Source organism: Poecile atricapillus, chromosome 5 (genome assembly GCF_030490865.1).
Source record: "Poecile atricapillus isolate bPoeAtr1 chromosome 5, bPoeAtr1.hap1, whole genome shotgun sequence".
NCBI classification, from domain to species: domain Eukaryota; kingdom Metazoa; phylum Chordata; class Aves; order Passeriformes; family Paridae; genus Poecile; species Poecile atricapillus.
In genome coordinates, this window is record NC_081253.1 from 2,180,960 (window position 1) to 2,202,484 (window position 21,525).

At 44.0% G+C, this 21,525-nt stretch overlaps 1 protein-coding gene across 7 annotated transcripts in view; it reads right to left on the minus strand.

Annotated features, from left to right (window-relative positions):
• Positions 1–371: 371 nt before the first annotated feature.
• MBD5 (methyl-CpG binding domain protein 5) overlaps positions 372–21,525 on the minus strand; it is a 108,867-nt gene continuing 87,713 nt past the window's right edge. For all 7 annotated transcript variants that reach the window (XM_058839245.1, XM_058839243.1, XM_058839244.1 and 4 more), the window contains 6 exons: positions 14,878–15,846; positions 13,399–13,655; positions 10,257–11,459; positions 5,421–5,494; positions 3,057–3,132; positions 372–965 (listed from right to left, as the gene is read on the minus strand). In XM_058839245.1, the coding sequence (XP_058695228.1) occupies positions 894–965; positions 3,057–3,132; positions 5,421–5,494; positions 10,257–11,459; positions 13,399–13,655; positions 14,878–15,846 (2,651 nt within the window). In that variant the 3' untranslated portion in view covers positions 372–893. The remainder of the gene's footprint in view (positions 966–3,056; positions 3,133–5,420; positions 5,495–10,256; positions 11,460–13,398; positions 13,656–14,877; positions 15,847–21,525) is intronic.

Here is a 21,525-nt window from a genome sequence, read left to right on the forward strand (position 1 = left end):
GCTATGAAACTCCTACAGAAATGGTTGACTAAAATAGTCCCTCTACTCTTTTTTTTTTTTGTTGTTTTGCCCTTTTTAATCAAATCTACAGCGTTCTACGTTCAAAGCTAAGTAAATAAAAACGCAACCGAGGGGTTGCAGCCTTTGAATTCTTAATCAGAGCTGTGATCCCACATCCCGTTGGGAATCTGCGAGGCTGCGCTCTCCTAAAGGCCTGAACTGGAGAACAGCACTTCCAGGCAAGGTTCATTCCAAACAGACATAGCAATGAACACTCAGTGGCGTGAAGTGGATGTCATAATTAAGGTATTACATAATCATGCCTTCTCTCTGCTGTTAAATACAAAAACAGCATCTTTTACATTATCATATAAAAGCATTTAGGCTGTATTTTTATTTATCACTTTACACTGGTAGTCTCTTGTATGTGTACTCAATAGAAACCAAAGAATTTTGTACACTATTTTTTGTACAATAAAAGATAAAGTGTGCATTAGGTACGCTTGTACATGACAATATTGTACAATATTTACAGTTCAGATATCACCATGAAATTCTGTATTATCTATATACACAATGAAAATTTCTCAGAAACATTTGGACTATTTCTTATAATCACAATTTTTAGTATTATAGAAAAAAAAAAAAAAATTCAGTAATCATCTGACATTGTTACTGCAACCTTTCAAGATTTCTGATTGGCTTATCCAGCACCCTCTATCCCTCCTAATCATCCAAAATCTGGTAGCACTGCTCCTCGTGGTGCCCTGCGATGGCAGCGAGCTGTCTCCACAGAAATATTGACAGACCCACGTCTGGATCAATACCTACAGATAGACTCATGTGCACGTTCACTGTGATAAGGACTGGACCAGTAACAAAGACATTCAATGTTATCTAGAGATCTTCCTCCTCTTGAGTTTTGGAGGCTTCACTTGTCTGTCTCCCTGCGGGATTTGGTGGACCTAAAAATAAGTATATTCACAAGTTAGCAAAGGACAGTGGTCAGAGGCTCGAGGGGCTGTCAGGAACCAGCTCTTAGCATTTCACAGCTACACTCCATAAAGAGACTTCAACAACTTGGAGAAACTGGGAGGAAAAGGTTGATTCCATAACCTGTGCATCCCAAACCTTGGAGTGGGTGGGAAACAACCACATCACCAGGGACTGAAACCCCCTAACCAGGGCCTGATCCCAAAGGGCAATAATGGCAAATTCAGTGACAAGCTTTCAAACCTTGGAGTGACCAGAGTGATAAAATGTGGGAAAGATGCTGGTAACAGGGAAAATCGGAGCTCAGGGCTGTTATTAAGGAATGAGGGATGTTCAGGAAGCTCTCTGTGTTTAAAAGGAAACATTCAATTCCGAGCTAATGCCGGACGGGTTTGAGAGCCAAAGTCTGGCATCGCTGGCTGCTCAGGGAGAACCAGTAGGAGAGAGGGGAGGAGGAGGAAGGCTGAGCTGGTGTGGAATTCCACCACCATCTGTCGGCAGCAGCTGCAGCTCCCAGCAGAGGAACCAATCCCTCAGCAGCTCCCTGGGCTCCTTCCCGAGCTCTCCAGCCGCTGCCATTCCCTGCCTCCACTGGCTCCTGCCAGAATTCCCTCTTGGAGCTGATGATCCTGCACATGTTTCTCGTTTCCCACTGGCTGGGGCTGAGCAGCAGGAGCTGCAAAAGCTGCAAGTCACTAAAAAGAGCTGCTGATTCCCTGGGAGTGCTTCTGGGAATGATAATCCTGAATGAAATCAGCCCTGATCCCAAATTCCGTGCCCATCTAATTGAAGGATCAATCCAGGCACTGCAGGCCCATCAGTTTGGGGGACAGAAGAAGCAGAGCAGCAAATCCACCCACAGCACTTCCCCTGAGCCACTTCTGCTGCTCCCAGTGCCCAGAGCAGGCAGCAGTTGATATTCCTGGATTTATGGGTGGGAAAATGTGGCAGCAGGATGGGCCAGCCCAAACACCCATCCCAAATTTATTTGATGCAGACCAACAATCAACTCCTGCTTTCCTTGTCCTTCCAAAGGAGGGAAACACAACAACGTTTGATTTGTTAAATCAAAGCTCAAATCTCAGTTTGTAAAATTAAATTTCAACTTAAGATTTGGTTGGGTTATTACTTAAAAGCTACTGAGTAACTTTTAAAATATTTCTTGTTGGGTCTGAAATCAACTCTAAGCCTCCAGTTCTTCAAATATATAAATAAATATAAATATATTTCCTTTTTTATACTCCAGAAGCTCCCCAAAGTTTTTACTGTGACGTCCAAACCTGTACATCTTCAGTCCTGAGCACTGAATATCAGCAAAAATCCCTTTCTTCCATGTGTTCAAACATTTTATAATTTATAATTTGAATAATTAATGACCAAATAGAAGATGTGGGAGGTTGCATGTGCTGTGATAGATTTGTTTTTTATTTTTAGGTGGGCTGCAATGAAATTACAGCCACATTTTAGAAATAAAAATCAGGATATTTTATAAACCAAACTCGTTATTGGAAAGATACTGGAGTTACACAGTAACATTGTAATTAGTGTAGAAAAAACACTCTTGGTTTCATGATATTAGAAATATTCTTTTTCTTTTTAAAACTTACCTTTCACAATAATATCTTTTATTTCTCGTGGGGAAAATTGAGTTTTCCAAGAGTTTTGCACTCAAAAGAAAGATGCTTTCAAATGTGGTTTCAATACTTTGCTACTCCAGCAGAGAAACAAATGAGGCAGATTTTGTGTCATCAGCCAGAGGAGCCCCATGGAACACGAGCAGAACTGGAACCCATCCAAGTCTTATCAGGCTGGATGTGTAAATCTCTTTTGTCAAAAGTAATAAAATTTGCAATGTACCTAAAATCCTACAACTTTTCCCATTTTTCAGAACCATCAGACATCTGCCAACAGTTTTTAATGCAGGGGAAATATTGAAAATTCCACATTATTTCAGAATATAAAAGCAGAATTTGTTAGAAATCCACCCAAACCGAGCCTCCCTCCAAAGGACACGCATGCAGAAACATGGAAAAGGAGAATATTCCCAAGGAAAAGGAACTTACATTCCCAGACATTTTGTCTAGTTCACTCATGGCCTCGTGTATAGCAGCTTCTAAATGGTTATTTAGCTTTCCACTTCTAGGGAGAAAAGATGAAAGCCATCAGTAATTCTTAAGGACAGAAAGAAAACTTGAAAATAAGTGAATAACAAACACAAATTCTTTGGGAATGTTCTGACCCCCAGCTTGGGAGCACAGAGAGGAAGATCAGACCTGCAGGAACATTATGGAAAGTACAGGTTTGTGTTGGGATTACAGAAGAAAAGTTAAATTTCCTTCTAATTTCCAATAAACTGTATTAATTATCTCAGCTGTTCCCGGTTTTAGGCTGGAATGGCAGCACCCCACAGGCTGAGGGAGAGGTGGGTGAAGGTTTCCTGCTTCCAACCCCAAATTACCCCTGGCACATTTCATTTCACAGTGACAATTCCATGGAGTCCTTTTGTTCCTTAAGGACTTTTCCCCCTTGGACATGGTGACAGGCCCTGCTCTGGAGATGAGGAAATGGGAGAAGGGGCAGATGGAGGATGAGGAGGATCATGTCTGTCATGAGGGAAGGTGATGGCACACAGAGGTGAGGAAGCACCTTCTCCCCTGCTGGGACCAGGCCTGTCCCTCACAGAGACACTTCCCATAAAAACCCTTTCCTTTTAATCCCAGAATCCCAGACTGGGCTGGGTTGGAAGGGACTTAAATCCCATCCAGTGCCACCCCTGCCATGGCAGGGTCACCTCCCTCTGTCCCAGGTGCTCCCAGCCCTGTCCAACCTGGCCTGGGGCACTGCCAGAGATCCAGGGGCAGCCCCAGCTCCTCTGGGCTGTGCCAGGGACCCCCCACCCTCCCAGGGAAGGATTCCTGCCCAACACCCAATTTAAATCAACCCTGGAAGTTGGGAAGGCAGTGGAAGCTTCACCAATCCAACCCTGCCCATGGCAGGTGTCCAACAGGAGGGACAGCAGAGATAACCTGAAATAACTGAGCAGGACTGGTGGGCATGGGTGGCACATTCCTGACTAAAGGGAAATTTGGGAAACAGCCAGAGGAGCAGGAAAGAGCAGGAGAAGGAGCCACTGGGATTGGGATGATCCTGGAAGATGCTCTGTGTGCAGCAGGAGTGGGAGCAGGGATAACTGCAGAGCTGAGATGGAACTGAGACACAAAGAATTCATGGAGTTATGGAATGTGAACGTCATTTCAAGGATTTGGATACCAATCCTGCTCTGCTGAAGCAACTCTGGGCCTCTGTGATGAGGACAGCAATTATATTTAACACCTAATGTTTAAAAAACCTGGATAAAAATCCAACAGTACATCACAAATCAGAAAGAAAAAGAAAATGAACTTTGCCAGATAAATCTACAGCAGGACATGGGGAAACCAGGAAATATCTACCAAAGAATTTCAACTAGGAAATAAGTTGAAATATGGAGGAAAAAACACCGTAAGGGCTGTAAAGCAGCAGTTTATGTCAGCTTTAACTACTTTAAATCTACTCCTGCTGTCCTTGAGTCACTGATTTCACTTCAGTGACACGAATAAATAACTGGGAAGTCACCAAAAGCCCTTCTGTGTTCCCTTAAAATCCAGGAGGGTATTTTGAGGACGATGTTGGAAAAAGCAGCTGCCACCACCATCTCTTTGGTATAAAAATTCCTTCTCTTTGGCCCCATGGGACACAGAAATAAAAGCAAAGCTCACCCCTTAAAAGGAGGGGTAGAGAGGGAATAATTTAATCCCTTTCAGCCTGTGTTGTTCAGAGATGAGTTTAAAATCTCACAGATTTAAGAATGTATTTTCCCTGTGACAGTAAACAAGAACCATCACAGAACAAACCCAATCACAGCACAATTCCTACTCTGTCATCCTTTTAAAAATGTCCAGAGAGGTTTTTTTTCCCTCCCCAAAATTCAGTAATTTTCCTCTTTTTGCCCATCCTGATACTTCACGTCCCAATATTTGCTGTTTCACCGTTTTTCTCTGCTGGTTTGTCACTAAAAGGTGAAGGTTGGATAAACCTGAGCAGCTGACACAGGAGTGACCCAGAGCTCAGCCACAAATCCTGCAACACTTCTCAGCAGTGGGAATTTCTCAGGATAAACCTGTGCTCAGCTGCCACGGGGAGCAGGTCAGGGCTGGTTAAAAACTCTGCTTTGCTCAGGATACTTTGGACAGAATGACTTTTTTGCTGTAGCTCAGAAATCCTCCAGGAGCTCCCAGGGATGTTTCACAGAGATGAGCTCAAAAAGCACCAGGCTCCAGAACCAACAGGAGGAATCCCAAGGAATGGATCCCTCAGTTTGAGCTGCCCCAAAACGGCAGCAGAGCTTGGGAAGGATTGGAATTGTGTGGGAAGCAGGATGGACTCACTTCCTGTTCCTTTTCCTGGCGCGGCTGAACGCCTCCAGCCCCTCCGTTAGTGTCTTCAGCTTCTCCGGCTCCACCTGGGGAAGGGATGGACACCAAAGCTCGTTACCCAGAGCAGCAAATCCCACCTTTCCTGCTCTGCCAGCCTGGCAATCCCCCTCCAGCAGGGCAGGAACAGCGCCTGGAGCTCCCACCCCTCCCACATCCATCCACTGGTGGGATTTCTCAGCAAAAGAAACGCAGATCTGGGACATTTGTGGCAACAAAACCGAGAAGAATCTTTTAAAGACTTTTCTTGGCAGTGCTGGTGAAGTCCCTCACTCTGCACTGACTTTCCCAAAGGGATTTTACCCCTGGAATGCACACCTGGAATCCTCAGTGCCTGGGACTGATGATCCCATTTTTACCTTCTCGTCACCTTCAGTTCCTGGGTGAGGAATTCCAGGTCTCTGTTCAACTCATGGCACGGCCAAATTCATTCCCATTCCACAGGGAAATCCTGATTTGCCTCCTGAACCCAGGAATCTTCACTGGAGCTTTATCCAGCTTATTTATTAGTCTTTAAATCAGTTATTTTAATTATTTTTTATTTTCCTTTAGCGATCAGGGATGAATTTAGGCACATGCTCAAGAGAACTGAGAATTTAAATCCTGAATATTTTAAATTTAAGCAATTTCAACCACTGTGTGGGCACCAGTTAGTCCCAGTGTAAACAATACCAGCAGAAAATTAATTATAACATCTCTGTAATTTCATCATTTGCATCTCAAAACATGAAGCCACTTCATTCTACTATTTTGATTTGGCTCAGGCATTCCCTGCTGGTAAAAACAACAAAATCAGATATTTAGAACACATCAACCTAAAGGAAAGAAATGGTTCAATTCCTCTTTCTTTGCTACATCTTACTTGACACTTTAAATACAAGTTTATTGAGTGTGTGCCTATACACAACCTGGAAATGAAGTGGGAATGCAAATTCCCTCCAAATTCAGCCTTCCAATTCCTAAATAATTTAATATTTTAATATTAATAAATTTATATTCACCATAGATCTGATGTGTGGACACGACAAGGTGGAGGTAATGAGTGAGCAGTTGCCAAAGTCTCTCAAAATAAGGCCCAAAATTACACATTTAACCCAAATTTCAATGTCTTGATGTCACACCTGGGCTAAAGAAATTGGGAATGTGCTGATCCAGGCACTTCCAGGAGTCATTAATGGAGAAATTTGCACTTGGGGAGCTGAGATTTCAATTTTCATGAAATAAATTCAATTATGCCACAAATTGTAGCATTTTTCCCTTAAAACCTGCTCACTTTTGATGCAAATACTTCCAGTAATCCCTCCCCTCACAGGATTTTGGAAGAACACAAATTCAGAAGAAATGGAGAACCTGGGAAGCTTTTCTAAGGACAAACATGAGAAAAAAAGGAATTATCCCTATCCATGACAGAAATGTAAATCTAAGGAACAAACTACCATGAGAGAAATTGCAAAATTCAATGTAAATAATGTTATCAATAATTAATATCATGTTTGGGAAACAAAGGATCTCTTAAAGTAATCTTCACTCTTGGAATTTTGTGATGGTTATACATAAAAAAAACATTTGGGTTTTTTGGGAAATATCAACTTGCTACAAAACAGGGTATGAAAAACAACTCCAACAGAAATAACAATTAATAATCATCAATATCAACCAGGCCAGGGAACACCAAATCACACACAGAGCTGGGAGCAATCCTCCCTGTTTTACCTGCAGAACCAGAAAAGCCCAGTTTAACCAGCCCAGTTTACCCAACCCAGTTTAACCAGTCCAGTTTAACCAGTCCAGTTTAATCAGTCCAGTTTACCCAACCCAGTTTAACCAGTCCAGTTTAACCAGCCCAGTTTAACCAGTCCAGTTTAACCAGCCCAGTTTAACCAACCCAGTTTAACCAGCCCAGTTTAAGCAGCCCAGTTTAACCAGTCCAGTTTAACCAGCCCAGTTTAACCAACCCAGTTTAACCAGCCCAGTTTAATCAGTCCAGTTTACCCAACCCAGTTTAACCAACCCAGTTTAACCAGCCCAGTTTAACCAGCTCAGTTTAACCAGCCCAGTTTACCCAACCCAGTTTAACCAGCCCAGTTTAACCAGCTCAGTTTAACCAGTCCAGTTTAACCAGCCCAGTTTAATCAGTCCAGTTTACCCAACCCAGTTTAACCAGTCCAGTTTAACCAGCCCAGTTTAACCAACCCAGTTTAACCAGTCCAGTTTAACCAGCCCAGTTTAACCAGCTCAGTTTAACCAGTCCAGTTTAACCAGCCCAGTTTAATCAGTCCAGTTTAATCATTCCAGTTTACCCAACCCAGTTTACCCAGCCCAGTTTACCCAGCCCAGTTTAACCAGTCCAGTTTAACCCCTGAAAAGCCACACTGAGAGCAGGATTTGCCCTGTTAGAATTCACCATGAAAAGCTCCCACAAAATCTTTGATTGCTCTGGTCCTGTTTAGGTGATGAACAATAATTAAGGTGGGTAATAATCAAATAAATTGCTTAATGAGATACAACTCCTCTGGTTTGGAGGCTTGCTCCTTTTCTTCCCAGAAATTTCTCCTGCACTTCCTTGGGCCCCTCTAATTTCCAGTAGCCAAAAACCAAGGAAAGGAAGAGCAATATTCCTCCTTTTCCTGTCTGGATCCTCCAGACAGATCCATTATTCCATTAAATACCTGCATGACCAAAGTCATTTGAATGGAAACAAAAATCAAGTAATAAACAATCAAAAGACCAGAGAATGTACAAATCCCAACAGCAAATTAATACAACACAGGAGGGTCACATTTGGTTACACAAAGACTTTAAAAGATGTTTTCAGGAAGCTCCAGAGAAAAAGGAATTTTCCCAAGTGCTGCAGGTCACTCCCACCATGGATGGTGCAGAATTCCTGAAGAACATTTGGTTTTTGAGGTTATTTCTTTGTGGTTTTCAAGGGTGTTTCTTTGTGGTTTTCCAAGTGATTTCTTCTGGTTTGGTGTGGGTTTTTCCCTGTGTATCCCACCTTCCACCCTCAGCTCCTGCTCTTTGGAATGGCTGTCACCCTGCACTTCTTGATGAAGAAATTAGACACATTTATTTCATTTTTTAATTGAAAATGATTAATTAAAGGTGGTCTGATGGTAGAGGTGATCCACGACGTGCGAATTCCTCACGGAGAGCTTGGAGTGGTCTCCACCTTGCTGTGAGCATTCCAAGGATCTGCTTCCCTGCTTTTTGTGCTTCAGTATCCAACAAAATTGGTGCCACTGGATTTAACATCCCCCAGTTCCCATACAAAGCACAGAAACCCCAGCACAGCAAAGGAGGTTTGCACAAAACCAACAGCACATTCTGCAATCCACAGATTAGGGAGGAAACGTGAAATTGCTCAGGAATGAGGTAAGAAAATTCCCCTCTTTACAGAAATTATAAAATATAAACCCTTCAATTCTATTAAACATTCACAGAGATTTGGACACAGAGATTCTGAAGTTAATCCCTAAAAGCACACTGGGAATGGGAATGTTGTTCCTGACTCACACAGACAGGGATACTGAACATGGAATTCTTCACGAGGAATTCATGAATTCATTTTGTTGCATCCTTAAAAGTTTGGGATCTCCTCCTGTGCTTCCATGTCCTGACTTGTAACTTGGGGATCTGAGCTTCCCAAGGCTCTGAACCACTGTCCTGGTTTGGGCTGGGATGGATTAATCCATGGAAAGCTCTGGAATATTCAGCACTCTCCCCTGCCAAGGGAGACTGGAGTTCCGCTCGGGGGGTGAAACCACAGCGGCTCCACAGCATCCAGGATTTACAGCTCCAGTGGAGAGGGACTGGAAGATTCCAGAGCAGCTGGGGCTGCCCCTGGATCCCTGGAAGTGTCCCAGGCCAGGTTGGACACTGGGGCTTGGAGCAGCCTGGGACAGTGGGAGGTGTCCCTGCCATGGCAGGGGTGGGATGGGATGAGTTTCTTGTCCCTTCTCTCCTCTGGGTATCTGCCCTTGGCTGAATTTTGGGGAACACTTTGGTCCAAACCACTCTCCTCAGTTCTAAGTGATTTGATTTCTTTGTGTCACTGACATATTCCTATTTCCTTAAATCTCCCCTTTCTGCTTACACATTTCTCAAATTTGCATTTTGTAAAATGGCACTTCACATTTTGTAAAATGTAAAAATATGTACAGGTGGAAGATGTGAAGCATTTTATAAGAACCACAAAGACAAAATGTTACACAAGCAGTGGAGACCAGATTTGGGAACATTTTTCATAATAAAATAACCAATAACTCCTTGATAACCGCATTTCCTGTCTATTCCCCAACAAGCACATGATTTGTTGACACAAAAAAAGAATTTTAGTATGAAAGAGCAAATCAGAACACTTTCCTTATAACTAAATGATCAAAACCTCATGTGTGTGCATTTTCTGTGAGAAGTGTGTGTCAATCAGCAAGATTTCACTCATTAAAGATTCCTCAATCTGATTAGGCCACTTCTCCTTTTTGCAGTTTCAACACTTTCAGGTATTTCTGTACCAGATGCTTTGGACACAGACAGGAATTTGTCTGAACACACCACGGAAGTGAGAACCATTTTTTTGTTAACACCAAAAAAAAATCATTTAGCAAAGCCCAAATCTAACCTGTCTGAAATGAAGGGGAAATTCAACTCTACAAGCTACAGCTATGAAAAAAACCCCATTTGTGCTGCTAAAAGAAGAGACAAAATAAAGAAGCCAAAATTTTGATTTGTGTGCCGGTGGGGAGAGAGAGAGAGAGAGAGAGAGAGATGTGCGTAGAGATATAAATATACCTTCCCCTCCTCAGCGTTCTGTTGACATGAATTGTGAACCTCTTCTTCTCTGCCAAGTTTGCCAGGCCAGGAAGTCAGTCCTTTGATCTGGCCCCAGACCAAGTCGCCCACGTTAAACGTCCTCGGCCTGTAGTGGATGAGCTCGTGGGACGAGGGCGACTCGGGGTTCCGCAGGTCCTCCTCGCTGCTGATGCTCTTAGCATCCGAGGGGCTGGGCACGCACCCGTTAATGCTTTTGGCATTAAAATCTCCATTGTAATGGATGTAGTCTTTCACTAAGGAACTCTCCAAGCTATTGGAGGAACTGGGAGATTGCTCTTCCAGGATCAGGTCTTGTTTGGAAGTGTTGAGCAACTCCCCGAAGCCCCTGTTGGGCTGCGGGCGGTTCCCGTTGATGTGTGCACATCGTTCCACAGTGTTCTCCAGTCTTTCCTTGAAACTCATCATAGTTCTTTTGTAATTGTTATACCTGAAATTCTCCTCCAGCATTTTCTCGCTCTGACAGTTCCGCTGTGCCAGCAGGGCCTGGTGCTGCTCCCCCTGCAGCAGCGGCAGCGTGGAGATGTTGTTGGGCCTCTCGTGGCACGGGCTGCTGTGGATATGGGCGGAGTGCTCCAGGAACTCCTCACATTTCCACCTGTTGATCTCCCCCCCGGGGCTCTGCTCCCCTTCCCACTGCTTTTTGGGCGTGTTACAAGTGGCTGATTTGTAATACTCGTAGCCATCCCCCTCAGCGGCGTTCTTGCCGTGCTCCGAGCTCTTGGGGACCCGCGCGCCGCGGGCGTTGCGGCCGCGCCCCTCGTGCTCGGCGCCGCGGCCGTGGATGACGGCGCTGACGGCGCTGGAGAGGTTCAGGGGGTCCCCGATGGAGGCTGTGAAGGCACTCATGGCACTCAGGGCGGGGATGGGGCTCGGCTGCGTGGAGCTGGAGCCGGCCGTGGTGATCACCACCGGCACCCCCTTGCTGGCGGCGTCCACCACCGCCTTGTAGATGGCGTCCACCGAGGCGTCGCCCGCGGCCGCGGCGGCGTTGGGGTTGTCCTTGGCCTGCTGGCCCAGGGATGGGTCAGGTCTCTGCTGCAGGTCGCAGGGGGGCTCCTGGAAGGGAGGAAGGAGAGTGTTGGAGCTCTCGGGAACCGGCGCCATTCCCATCTGGGTGATCATTCTTTTGTTGAGGACGGCGGCGTCTTCCTGCATCCTCACCTGGGGAAAGGAGAGGAGAGGATGGGAATTGCTGCTCTAACTCAAGTTGGATTTCAGCAGATAAACTCTGTGCTTATTCATGACAGCACATTTCTTTTTGTTATGTACCAGGTATGAATTTTCATGCTGAACAAAGTGGAGAGAGAATTAAAAGCCTGATTTAGAGGAAAACCAAACCACTGTCTCAGACTCTGTGTCAGCAGGCTCCTGTTTCCTCTCAAGTCCTAAACAAGTTCCCCAAGGTCAGTATTTCTGATACAGAGACACAGGATGGTGTGGGTGGGAAGGGACCTCAAAGTCCACCCAGTGCCACCCCCTGCCATGGCAGGGACACCTTCCACTCTCCCAGGGTGCTCCAAGCCCCGTCCAGCCTGGCCTTGGACATTCCCAGAGATCCAGGGGCAGCCACAGCTGCTCTGGGCACCCTCACCACCCTCACAGGGAAGAATTCCTTCCCAATATCCTGCCTAAATTTCCCCTCTGGCAGTTTGAACCCATCCCTCATGCAATCCCTCCTGGTCCTGTCTCTGCAGTCCCTCTCCAGCCTCCCTGCAGCCCCTCCAGACACTGGAAGATGCCACAAGGGAGCCTTCTCTTCTCCAGGCTTCTCCAGCTGAGCTGATCTAACCCAGCCTCCTGCTGGAGCCCAGGATCACATCCAGGTGGGGTCTGTGCAGCTCCAGAGGAGGAGAGACCTCAACTCCACAACCTCTGAGTTCTGCTCTCAACAATTCCCTTTCTTCCCTTCCCAGACCCCACCATTGCTTCTGTCCTTGTGTGCTCCTCAGTGAATTCCTGAATCCATCCCTGTGCTTGTGGAATCTGTGCACCAATTCCTGTTTTCCCCTTTGCTGTGTGCCTTTCCCATGGGATCTCACAGACTCCAGTCCCCAGTATCCCACATCCCTGTGCTCTCAGCCAGGCCCTGCCTCCGCTAACCGGCACCTCCAGATCCAACCACCTGAGCTTTTCCTATTCCTTGTCACACCCACAGCCAGGGAACACGATGTCAACAAGAGCACTCCAACAAAATCTGTAAAAACCACAGGGAAAATATTCCAAAAGCCCTTTAACTACTGACTGTGGCTGTTTCTATAACTGGGAATACGACACAAAAAAAATACTGGGCTAAAGCGACCAAAATTCCTACAAGAGAGGGATCAGGCAGAGATTTTCCAGGGAAGCTTCTCCACAGCTCCTTTTTTCCTCCTGGAAGGGTGGAAGCTCTGCCTGGCCCCCTCTGCACTCCTCTCCTCACACCTGCACTTCTGCAGCGATACTGAGGAACAACAAATCCCTTCCTGCACCCTGGGTTTGTCACTATTTTTGCTCTGTTGATACCCAACCTGTATGAGGAATAATTGTGTTATCTGGAGAACAGGGAACTCTCATTTTTTCCCAGTTTGCCATTGTTTATTCACTCCAACCCCTGTTTTCCCAGGCTGCACAGTCCCCATCACAGCTCTTCCATCCCATTTCAGTGGGAATATGAGAGGACTGGTGCACACAGTCACTTATAACAACTTATTAAGTTTTTAATTACTGCAAAGTGCTATCAGTATTTATTTCTCACTGCTGAATAATCAGAATGGGCTAAATGAGAATTTAGGATCATTTCTGTGGGATGGAAAAGAGTTTTGTTAAAACTCTATAGTGATTGTCAGCATATAGAGAAACTTTTTTTCAACACATTCCGCATAATTCTCTCCAAAGCACCTAAACCCAGTTCCTAAGGAGAAAAGGATAAAATTTCAATAACAAATGTTCCTGGTTTTCAAAATCCATCAGCTACTGAAAGAATGTATTGTATACAGTATACATGTAATTACAGAAATTAAATTGTCTTAATCAGGAAAGAAACCCCAGACTCTGGAGGATGGAATTTTACCTCCTGAGAGCTGCACACTTGCTTGAATATTGATTGAATTTTGTTTTCTACCTGGAAATTCTGGAACAGACACGCCATGGGGTTTGGGTTGTTGGCTGGGCCAGGAATTTGGGGCTGGCCTTGAAAGCCCTGCACGTTCTGGTAGCCCTGGAGAAGGTGCTGCTGCTGCTGCTGCTGCTGCTGCTGCTGCTGCTGCTGCTGCTGCTGCTGCTGCTGATTTGAAGGAAACATCTGATTGTTGTTGAGGAGTGACTGGAGATGGCTGAGCTGATGGTTGTTCAGAGTAGTGTTCAGAGATGACATTTCCCCTGCAAGGCAAGCACAGGCAAACACCACTCAGCAATCCCCTGCCAATCTCACTGACTGCCAAGGAAACTCTGGAGAACAACCCTGCTCCCCTCCATCCTCTCAGGAATGGGGCTCTCCTGCTCTTTATTTCTCCACTCTCGGGTGTTTCGTGTCTCCTCTCCTGACAGGATGCCTGGAACAGCCAGGGATGGAGGCAGGAGGAGCTTCTGTGGAATTCCAGGCCTTGGAATCTCACTTAAACAGTGCTGGGGTGGTGAGGAGGGGAGAGAGAGGAAGAGACAATCATTTCAACTCCAAACAAAACGAGTTTTCCACCAACTGTGAAGGAGAAAAGGCTTTTTGGCTCAGCCACGTCACACAACATTCTGAACAACTCTTTTTTCACATTCTAGAGTAAAAGTTGAATTAATGTTTTTCTATTACACAAAAATTTCACTTTACATAAATGTTTTAGCTTTTAAAATAAATAAACGCACTGTCAAACCTGACTTTATGAAATAATAAAGCTTAAAATACATCAATTTTCTAGTTTGTTTCTTTTTTAAAATTAAAATCTTGTGTTTTCCTTAAAATTTCCATTTGAGAAGTCACTGTTAGATATATTTTGTGTGGAAAATGCCAAGTAGGTGGAGTTCACTGTAGTCATTTAGGTGGGGATTTAGGAGCTAATATTTAATTATTATTTAATTCCCTTATTATTTAATTATTATTTAATTCCCTCCACGAGAAGATTACAAGCAGAGGAATACCTACTCTGTTATATGATTTTAGTAAAAATAACTGAAAAATCATCACCCAAGAGGGAAAAACTTTGTATTTAAGGGGTTTTTCAACATTTGTTTTGGGATATTTTGGCAGTTTGACTTCTCCAGCACAGCTGTTCCCACTAACCCTGTGCTGCCACAGGCACTCACAGCTGACCCAGGGATGCCCCTGAGCTGCTACTCCTTGAACAATGAAATAAATCCAATTGCTCACACAATTTTCAGGTGGATTTAGTAGGCCTAGGTGGCAGAATTAACAATTTTGAAGCTCAATCTTAAACATTAAGGAATGAAAGTAGAAAGTGATTTAAATTTCTTACAAGAACAATTACATTTCCCCAACGAACAAGCCGCAACAACACAAAAAAAAGAGAAAAAGCGGAATTTTTACAGATTAAAAACCCAAATCTGAAATCCTCCCTCCTCGAGTTTGATTTTTCCCAACAGCTGCACTTACCAAGCAGGCCTGTCCCCAGGAGAGGGTTCAGGAGCTGCGGCACCACGGAGTTGTTGCTGAGCTTGGCGGGTCCCGGCGCGCTCCCGGCAGCGCTGGAGATGTTCAGGAGGGTTTCTGCCATGGACACCACGGCCGTGCCCCCGGCCAGCGCCGACACCGACAGCGCGGCCACCGCCGACGACGTGGTGCTGGTGGTGGTGGTGGCCTGCGAGGACGTGGCTATGGCCACCTCGGGGTGGCCGCCCGAGCTCAGGACGCCCCCCACCAGCTGCGGGTTCAGGGCCATGAGCGCCGAGGCCCCGGAGGCAGCGGGCAGCAGCAGGGGGCTGGGAGCGGGCTCGGTGCCCGGGAAGCCGGGGATGGGGTTGGACAGGAGGTTCTCCACCCTGCTGCCGTCGGGCAGGGGCTCGGGGGGCGCGGGGGTGCTCTGCTGCTGCAGCAGGTCGGAGATGGTGACGTTGAAGGATGGCACGGGGAGCATGGCAGCTGCCTGGGCCTGGTTCTGGAGCAGGGCTGCCAGCAGCTGGAAGTGCACGGGCTGCAGAACCTGCCCGTCCACGTCGCCGGACAGGAACGCTAAAGCGGCGCTGACATTCGGGTTCAGAAAACCTAAAGGGTTGAGGTTGACCTCAGACTTGCCTTCTCCTGCTGAAGGCTGGAGGATGTTTAGGAGATTCTGGTTTAGGAGATGTTGCTGATTCACCGGCAGAGAGAGAGGCAGGGAGTTGAGGAGGTTTTGATTCAGAGGATGCGGCAGATTGTTGTTTGAAGAGCTGTTCTGCGGGAAGTGGAGCGAGTGTTCGTGGCCAGCAAAGGGGAACTCGCCCCCCATGGGCAGCTGGCCCTGCTGCAGAGGGGTCCCAGCTGCAGTGGTGACAATGACACCGTCCTGGAGCACAGACGTGGTCTTGGTGATGGCGGCTTGGCTGGTGCCAGCGATGGCTATCGAGGACGATGGGCCCAAACCCGCTGGAATGGGAAAGGCAGGAATATTAACAGAGATATTAACAGAATATTAACAGAGATATTAACAGAATATTAACAGATATTAACAGAGATATTAACAGAGATATTAACAGAATACTAACAGAGATATTAACAGAATATTAACAGATATTAACAGAATATTAACAGAGATATTAACAGAATATTAACAGAGATATTAACAGAATATTAACAGAATATTCCCGGGGTGCTGCCTGCTGGGAGGCACCTCCAGGGCACACAGCACCACCCAGCACCACGAAAAGGAGCTGGGGAATCCAGACTGGAGCGCTTGAAAAACAGGAATGGATCTGCCATGAGATGCTGCAGATGCTCCATGCCACACCCCATTGGAGATTATGGTATTGTGCACTTGTACTTCCTTAAAGTTCTTGGAGAGTTGTTATAGCAGCATTAAATTCACATTTAATCACAGATTTTCAACAGCATAAACCCAAATCCAGCCATGACTTAATAAAGTCATGGACCAGGCTGGAATGAATGACCAGGAAGAAGGATCCCAGGAATGATGTCAGGTGAAAGACTCAGTCCATGATTCACTTCCAGTTTTAATTCATTCACGGGGTTTTGGATTTTAGATTATTATCTAAGGCATTGTTTTAGAGTCCTGAATGGAAAAAAAAATACATGGTATGATGAGACTGTCCCAGGTCAGGAGGAATTCACAATTTGTAAAGGAAAAATTGGGGTGGTCTAAAATCCATCACTTGGGAGGAAGAGAAAGGGCAACTGGGTGAATTTACCATGAGAAGGCTACAAAGGAAGAGAAGAAATGTTTATTTGGGTATCTTTATACCCCTTTAGCAAAGCTGAAATATAAATGATTATTATTTTTTTACTTAATGCAGTTTTGAATTGACAGTGGTCACTCACACAGCTCTTAGGATGAGGGACTGAAAGGCATCAATGATCACAAATAACAATTCCCATTTTTCAGAACAAAAATTTTACTCTTTAAACTCTTTTACTCTTTAAAGAGGGATTTGATAAGAACTGAGCCAAACCATTACATCAGGTTTAACTAAAATGACATTTTTACAGTGCTGTAATGTTGTGACAACTCCAAAAGGTACGAAATGAGCACAGAACACTTTGCACTGCCCTGAACTCAAGAGAACAAATCTCACCCCTCTCTCTCAGTGCCACGGTCACGTTTCACAGCAGAAATTAAATAATAAGGGAACCAAAGGTGAGGTGAGAGCAAAGTGCAATTGTAGAGCAGAGGAAATCCTGCTCTGGGTGAGTGGGTCAAAAACCTTCTTGTCCACAAGAAACAAGTTTCATTTATTTATTTTTAGATATAAAATCAGTATTTAGAACTAATGCCCCAAGGATTTAAAAATGATGAAAAGTCCCAAAGAGCAACCTGCAAATTTAAGAAATTCCCAATGGAAGAATCAGCTGTACCATTCCCCCTTGGATGTGTTAAGGAACACATGGAGATATTTTTATTTCAGGCATGAGGAAATTATTCTAGAGAAATCTCCTGAATATCAAATTGACTTTGGCTATTTTCCAGTGGACCTCATCTCTGTCTGCAATTTATTCCTGCTCCTGTTTTCCATTCTGCCCAGGTAAATGGCCCAATGGAAGAGGATCTGGGAGGTTCTGGATGAGAAATACAAACAGGAGTTGAACACCAAAAGGGAATCTCGACTCTAATTCCCAGTCCCACAAAAATGTGGAATTTTGGATCCAGGGAACCCAAGCATGTGTGAGCTCAGTAAACAACAGTCCTTAATAATCAGAATGGAAAAAGATGAAGGAGTCAGACTAAAAACCATAAAATCCCAGGCCAACCCCAGCTCCTGCAGCCACAGACTCTGCCAAAGGCTCTTGTGCCACTTGTTGAGAAAAATGAACTCTTTGCAATGTGAAAAAAGTGAAAACAAAAAAGTGAAAAGTGAAAAGAAGAAATACCCAGAATGCAGAAAATGCACATCTGTTGTTCTCTTAGAGGGCCAACAAAATGTTTTGGGAGCAAATAAATAACATTTAAATTTCTAAAGTTATTACTGATTGTATTTATAATCATCTTTAATTCTATTTTCTTTTCAGAGCAGGTTCATTTTCCTGTGTGGATTTTAGCTGTGTTGTTTTTTTTTAAAGCATTGCTCGACAGGTGTTCTTTAAGCAAGGACAATAAAATAAATGGGTATTATGGAATCAGTTTGTGTTCAAGAAGATTCACTTAAAATAAAGAAATCAGAGTGGAAGATTTTTGTCATTAATATCTCAGAACTGTTCTTCCTAACCACAGATGTATTTTCCAAAAGGATTGCACTTAAAGTGGATTAATTAGAAAAGAATATTTCAAGTGCTATTTTGCAACTCTTTTTCCCTGTGAGAAACTCTCCATTACACATCCCAGGATTTAAATAGTCTCAAAAAACACAGTGCTGGAAATTGTGGGGAAAAAATATTCACTAAAACAGGTGTGTGAAACACTGGGAAAGGTGAAAATGCACAACTTGCTCATTAGCCAATGACACCTGAAACATTTTTAGAACAGGGCACAAATAAACGGCATAAATTCCATTTTCTCAGTTCTTGCTTTTCAGAGAATCCCAGACTGGTTTGGGTTGGAAGGGACCTAAAATTCATCCATCCCACCCCTGCCATGGCAGGGACACCTCCCACTGTCCCAGGTGCTCCAAGCTGGCCTTGGACATTCCAGGGATCCAGGGGCAGCCACAGCTGCTCTGGGAATTCCATCCCAGCCAGGAATTCCTTCCCCAAATCCCCCTCATCCCTGCCCTCTGCCAGTGGGAAGCCATTCCCTGTGTCCTGTCCCTCCAGGCCCTTGTAAATCATCTCTGCACATCCCCTAAAAGCACAGCCAGCTTTGCTTACACTGGATATTTTCCTGGCTGCTTTTCTAATTTCAAACCGTTCAAGCCTTGGAAACCCTTGTTGGCATCTCCCGTTTCTCTCCTTGGTCATTCAAGGAACTCCTCACTCAACTCTCACCATCTCCATCCTCTCTGAGGCAGAAGAAATCTGCAGGATCCTCCCCAAAACCCCAGTGTCAGTGAGGAGAGCTGAGCCTGAGATCAGGAGGGTGTGAGAAGATCACTCTGATATTTTAATTACTACCCCAGCTCCAAGGGGTTGTGGCACCTCGGCCACCACGGGGTCACCCGGCCACGCCCGAGGTCTCCCGGAGCTGCTGCCACACCGGGGTGAAATTGGAATTAATTGCAAATTAGAGATAAAACCTCAGAGCTTGTGTTAGAGAGGAGATTGTTCAATTAATGATTTCCAGAGCCTTCACTTCCCAGTGAAATTGCTGAAGGAAAACACAACCTCAGAGTCCTTTCCACGATCCCAGACAATGAGTTCTCGCTGTAACTCACTATTCCATCCCTTACCTGCACACTTGGAACCAGGAATTACACATTTTGACCATTATATTCCCCCTTTTCTTTCTGAAATGGAAAACATTTAAGATCTTTATCTGCTATCTCCTTTATTACACTGCTTCCAATTCCAAAGAAACCATAATTCAGCAGTTAAGCACAAACCGCTGTCGCTCGCTCTCCTTATCGAGATCCTGCAGCGCCCTGAGCCAGCACAGAAATCACCAAAAATGGGCCAATAAATAAAATATCCCCATCAGAACCAGCTCAAATCCTGAACTGCCCTTGTGTGCAGCACTCTGTGCCCATGGAATGTGCTCTGCTGGGAAATATTCACCTGCTTGCCCGGAATTCCTGTGCACCCCATGATCACAGGGGTTTTTTTTTTTTTCATTTACAACAAAGCTGAAATTTTGGCCTCTAAAATTTTGGGGGAAGGGCAAAAACCTCTCTATTTACAGGACAACAGAATTCCATAAAATTAGGCTTTTTAAAATTAAAAAAAAAAAACTAAAAAATTAGGCTTTTTTAAAATTTAATTTCTAGAATTAAATACCTGTCTGATTTTTGGTCTTGGCTCATCTCCTGTGATTTCTGCATTTTCCCAGCACTGCTGGGTTGAAAATGACTTGGAGGGAAGTGTTGTGATGTGCTCAGCTGCCAGCAGAAAGCAGAGCAGTGCTTGAGTAGAAAACTGTCAGGACAACAGCACACGAGTGCAGGAGCAGGAATTTGGGATTTTCCCACTCAGCTCTCGTCTCTCCCCACCCGCAGCTGTGGCAGATGCATTGCAAATGAAGGAAAACTGCGAATTTGGGAAGCTAAAAATTCAATAAAAACCATTATTTCTTCCAGTAATCCCCACTCCTCCCTCTAGCAAGAGCTGGAGCTGCCCACTGGTTCCATTTTCAGATGGCAAGAGCTAAAAATGTGTGGGAAATCCCATAGAATTAATTCAGTTTTTCTCCATAATAATATCTTTAATAAGACTCATCTTTCTACATTAATTTGTTATTATTTTTTTACAAACTCCCTGGCTTTTATCAATATAAAATCCTAGAAAACTGCATGGCAGTTAAAACACCAACAGAGTAAGGGCCTGGTTAACTGAGAGATTGTCAGTTGTTGGCAAATTCAAATTTTAAGAGGTAAAACAACACCAGAAAACCCCAAGCTGTGTCCATGCAAGCACTGAACATTTTCCTTATTCTTCACAGTTCTTACCTGAATAGAAAAAAAACCACTTTCCCCTCCTCAAAATAATATCAAGGGAAAATAAGTTATTATTTAGAAATAAGAATGGGAAAAAGAAGCTGGAATTTTAAGTAACAGCTTATTATAGATTATAATTAAGATTATAATTAATGATATATATAATACATATAATTATATTTTGAATTATCATTTAATTAATTAATTAATTATAAGATTCCTTATAATCTCTCCCAAGCAGGGATGTTTCTATGAACCCCGAATCAATGGGATATTTAAATTTGTTTTATAATTAGAAGAGAAGGTTCTAGGGGTGATTCCAGTTTTAGAAGAAATTTTTTCTTGGACACAACAAATCCCAAAAAGTTCTCAGATGCTCTTCAGACCCTGGAGTCCAAAAGTTCTTCTGATTTTGGAATTTTAGGATATATAAAGTAATTTTGGGAAGCAAATCCAGCCTTTTTTGGTTTAATTTGTGTTTTCAAGAGTTTGCACTGAGGTGATTAAATCAAAGCCTCCTAAGCCCCTTCTTTGGGGGGTTTTGTTTTCCAATGCCATGTTCCATTCCCAATTTTCTTGCCTGTATTAAAATGAATTCTTCAATTTTCTTGGCTGTATTAAAACAAATTCCTCTCCTCACCCTCAGTGATTGGAGTTCTGCTCCTCCCTGTTTAATTATATTTTACAATTCCTATTCTGTGCATTTCACCAGGAAAAATTCTCATTCCAGGGAAGGAATTACCACCTTTTTTTGCCAAATCTGCCAGTTTTTTGTCACTTCTTAACTTCTAGACCCAAAGTTTCTCCTATTTTATAATGTTAATTATAAATTATAATTTATTACATTGAGACCACTGATCACTTTTATTTGTTGTGGTAATTGAGGTTCCCTTAATTTCCCTTATCAGCAGTCCAGAGCTTTTATTCCCAAATATTTTCACTCATTTCCACCCATCCCATTATTTCTGGATGTTGCTTTCTTAGCAGGATTTGGATGTTGAATGTTCAACACTCAAACACAGATTTATTTTTTTACCCTGTTACATATTAACAGCAAGAAAAAGGTAAATAA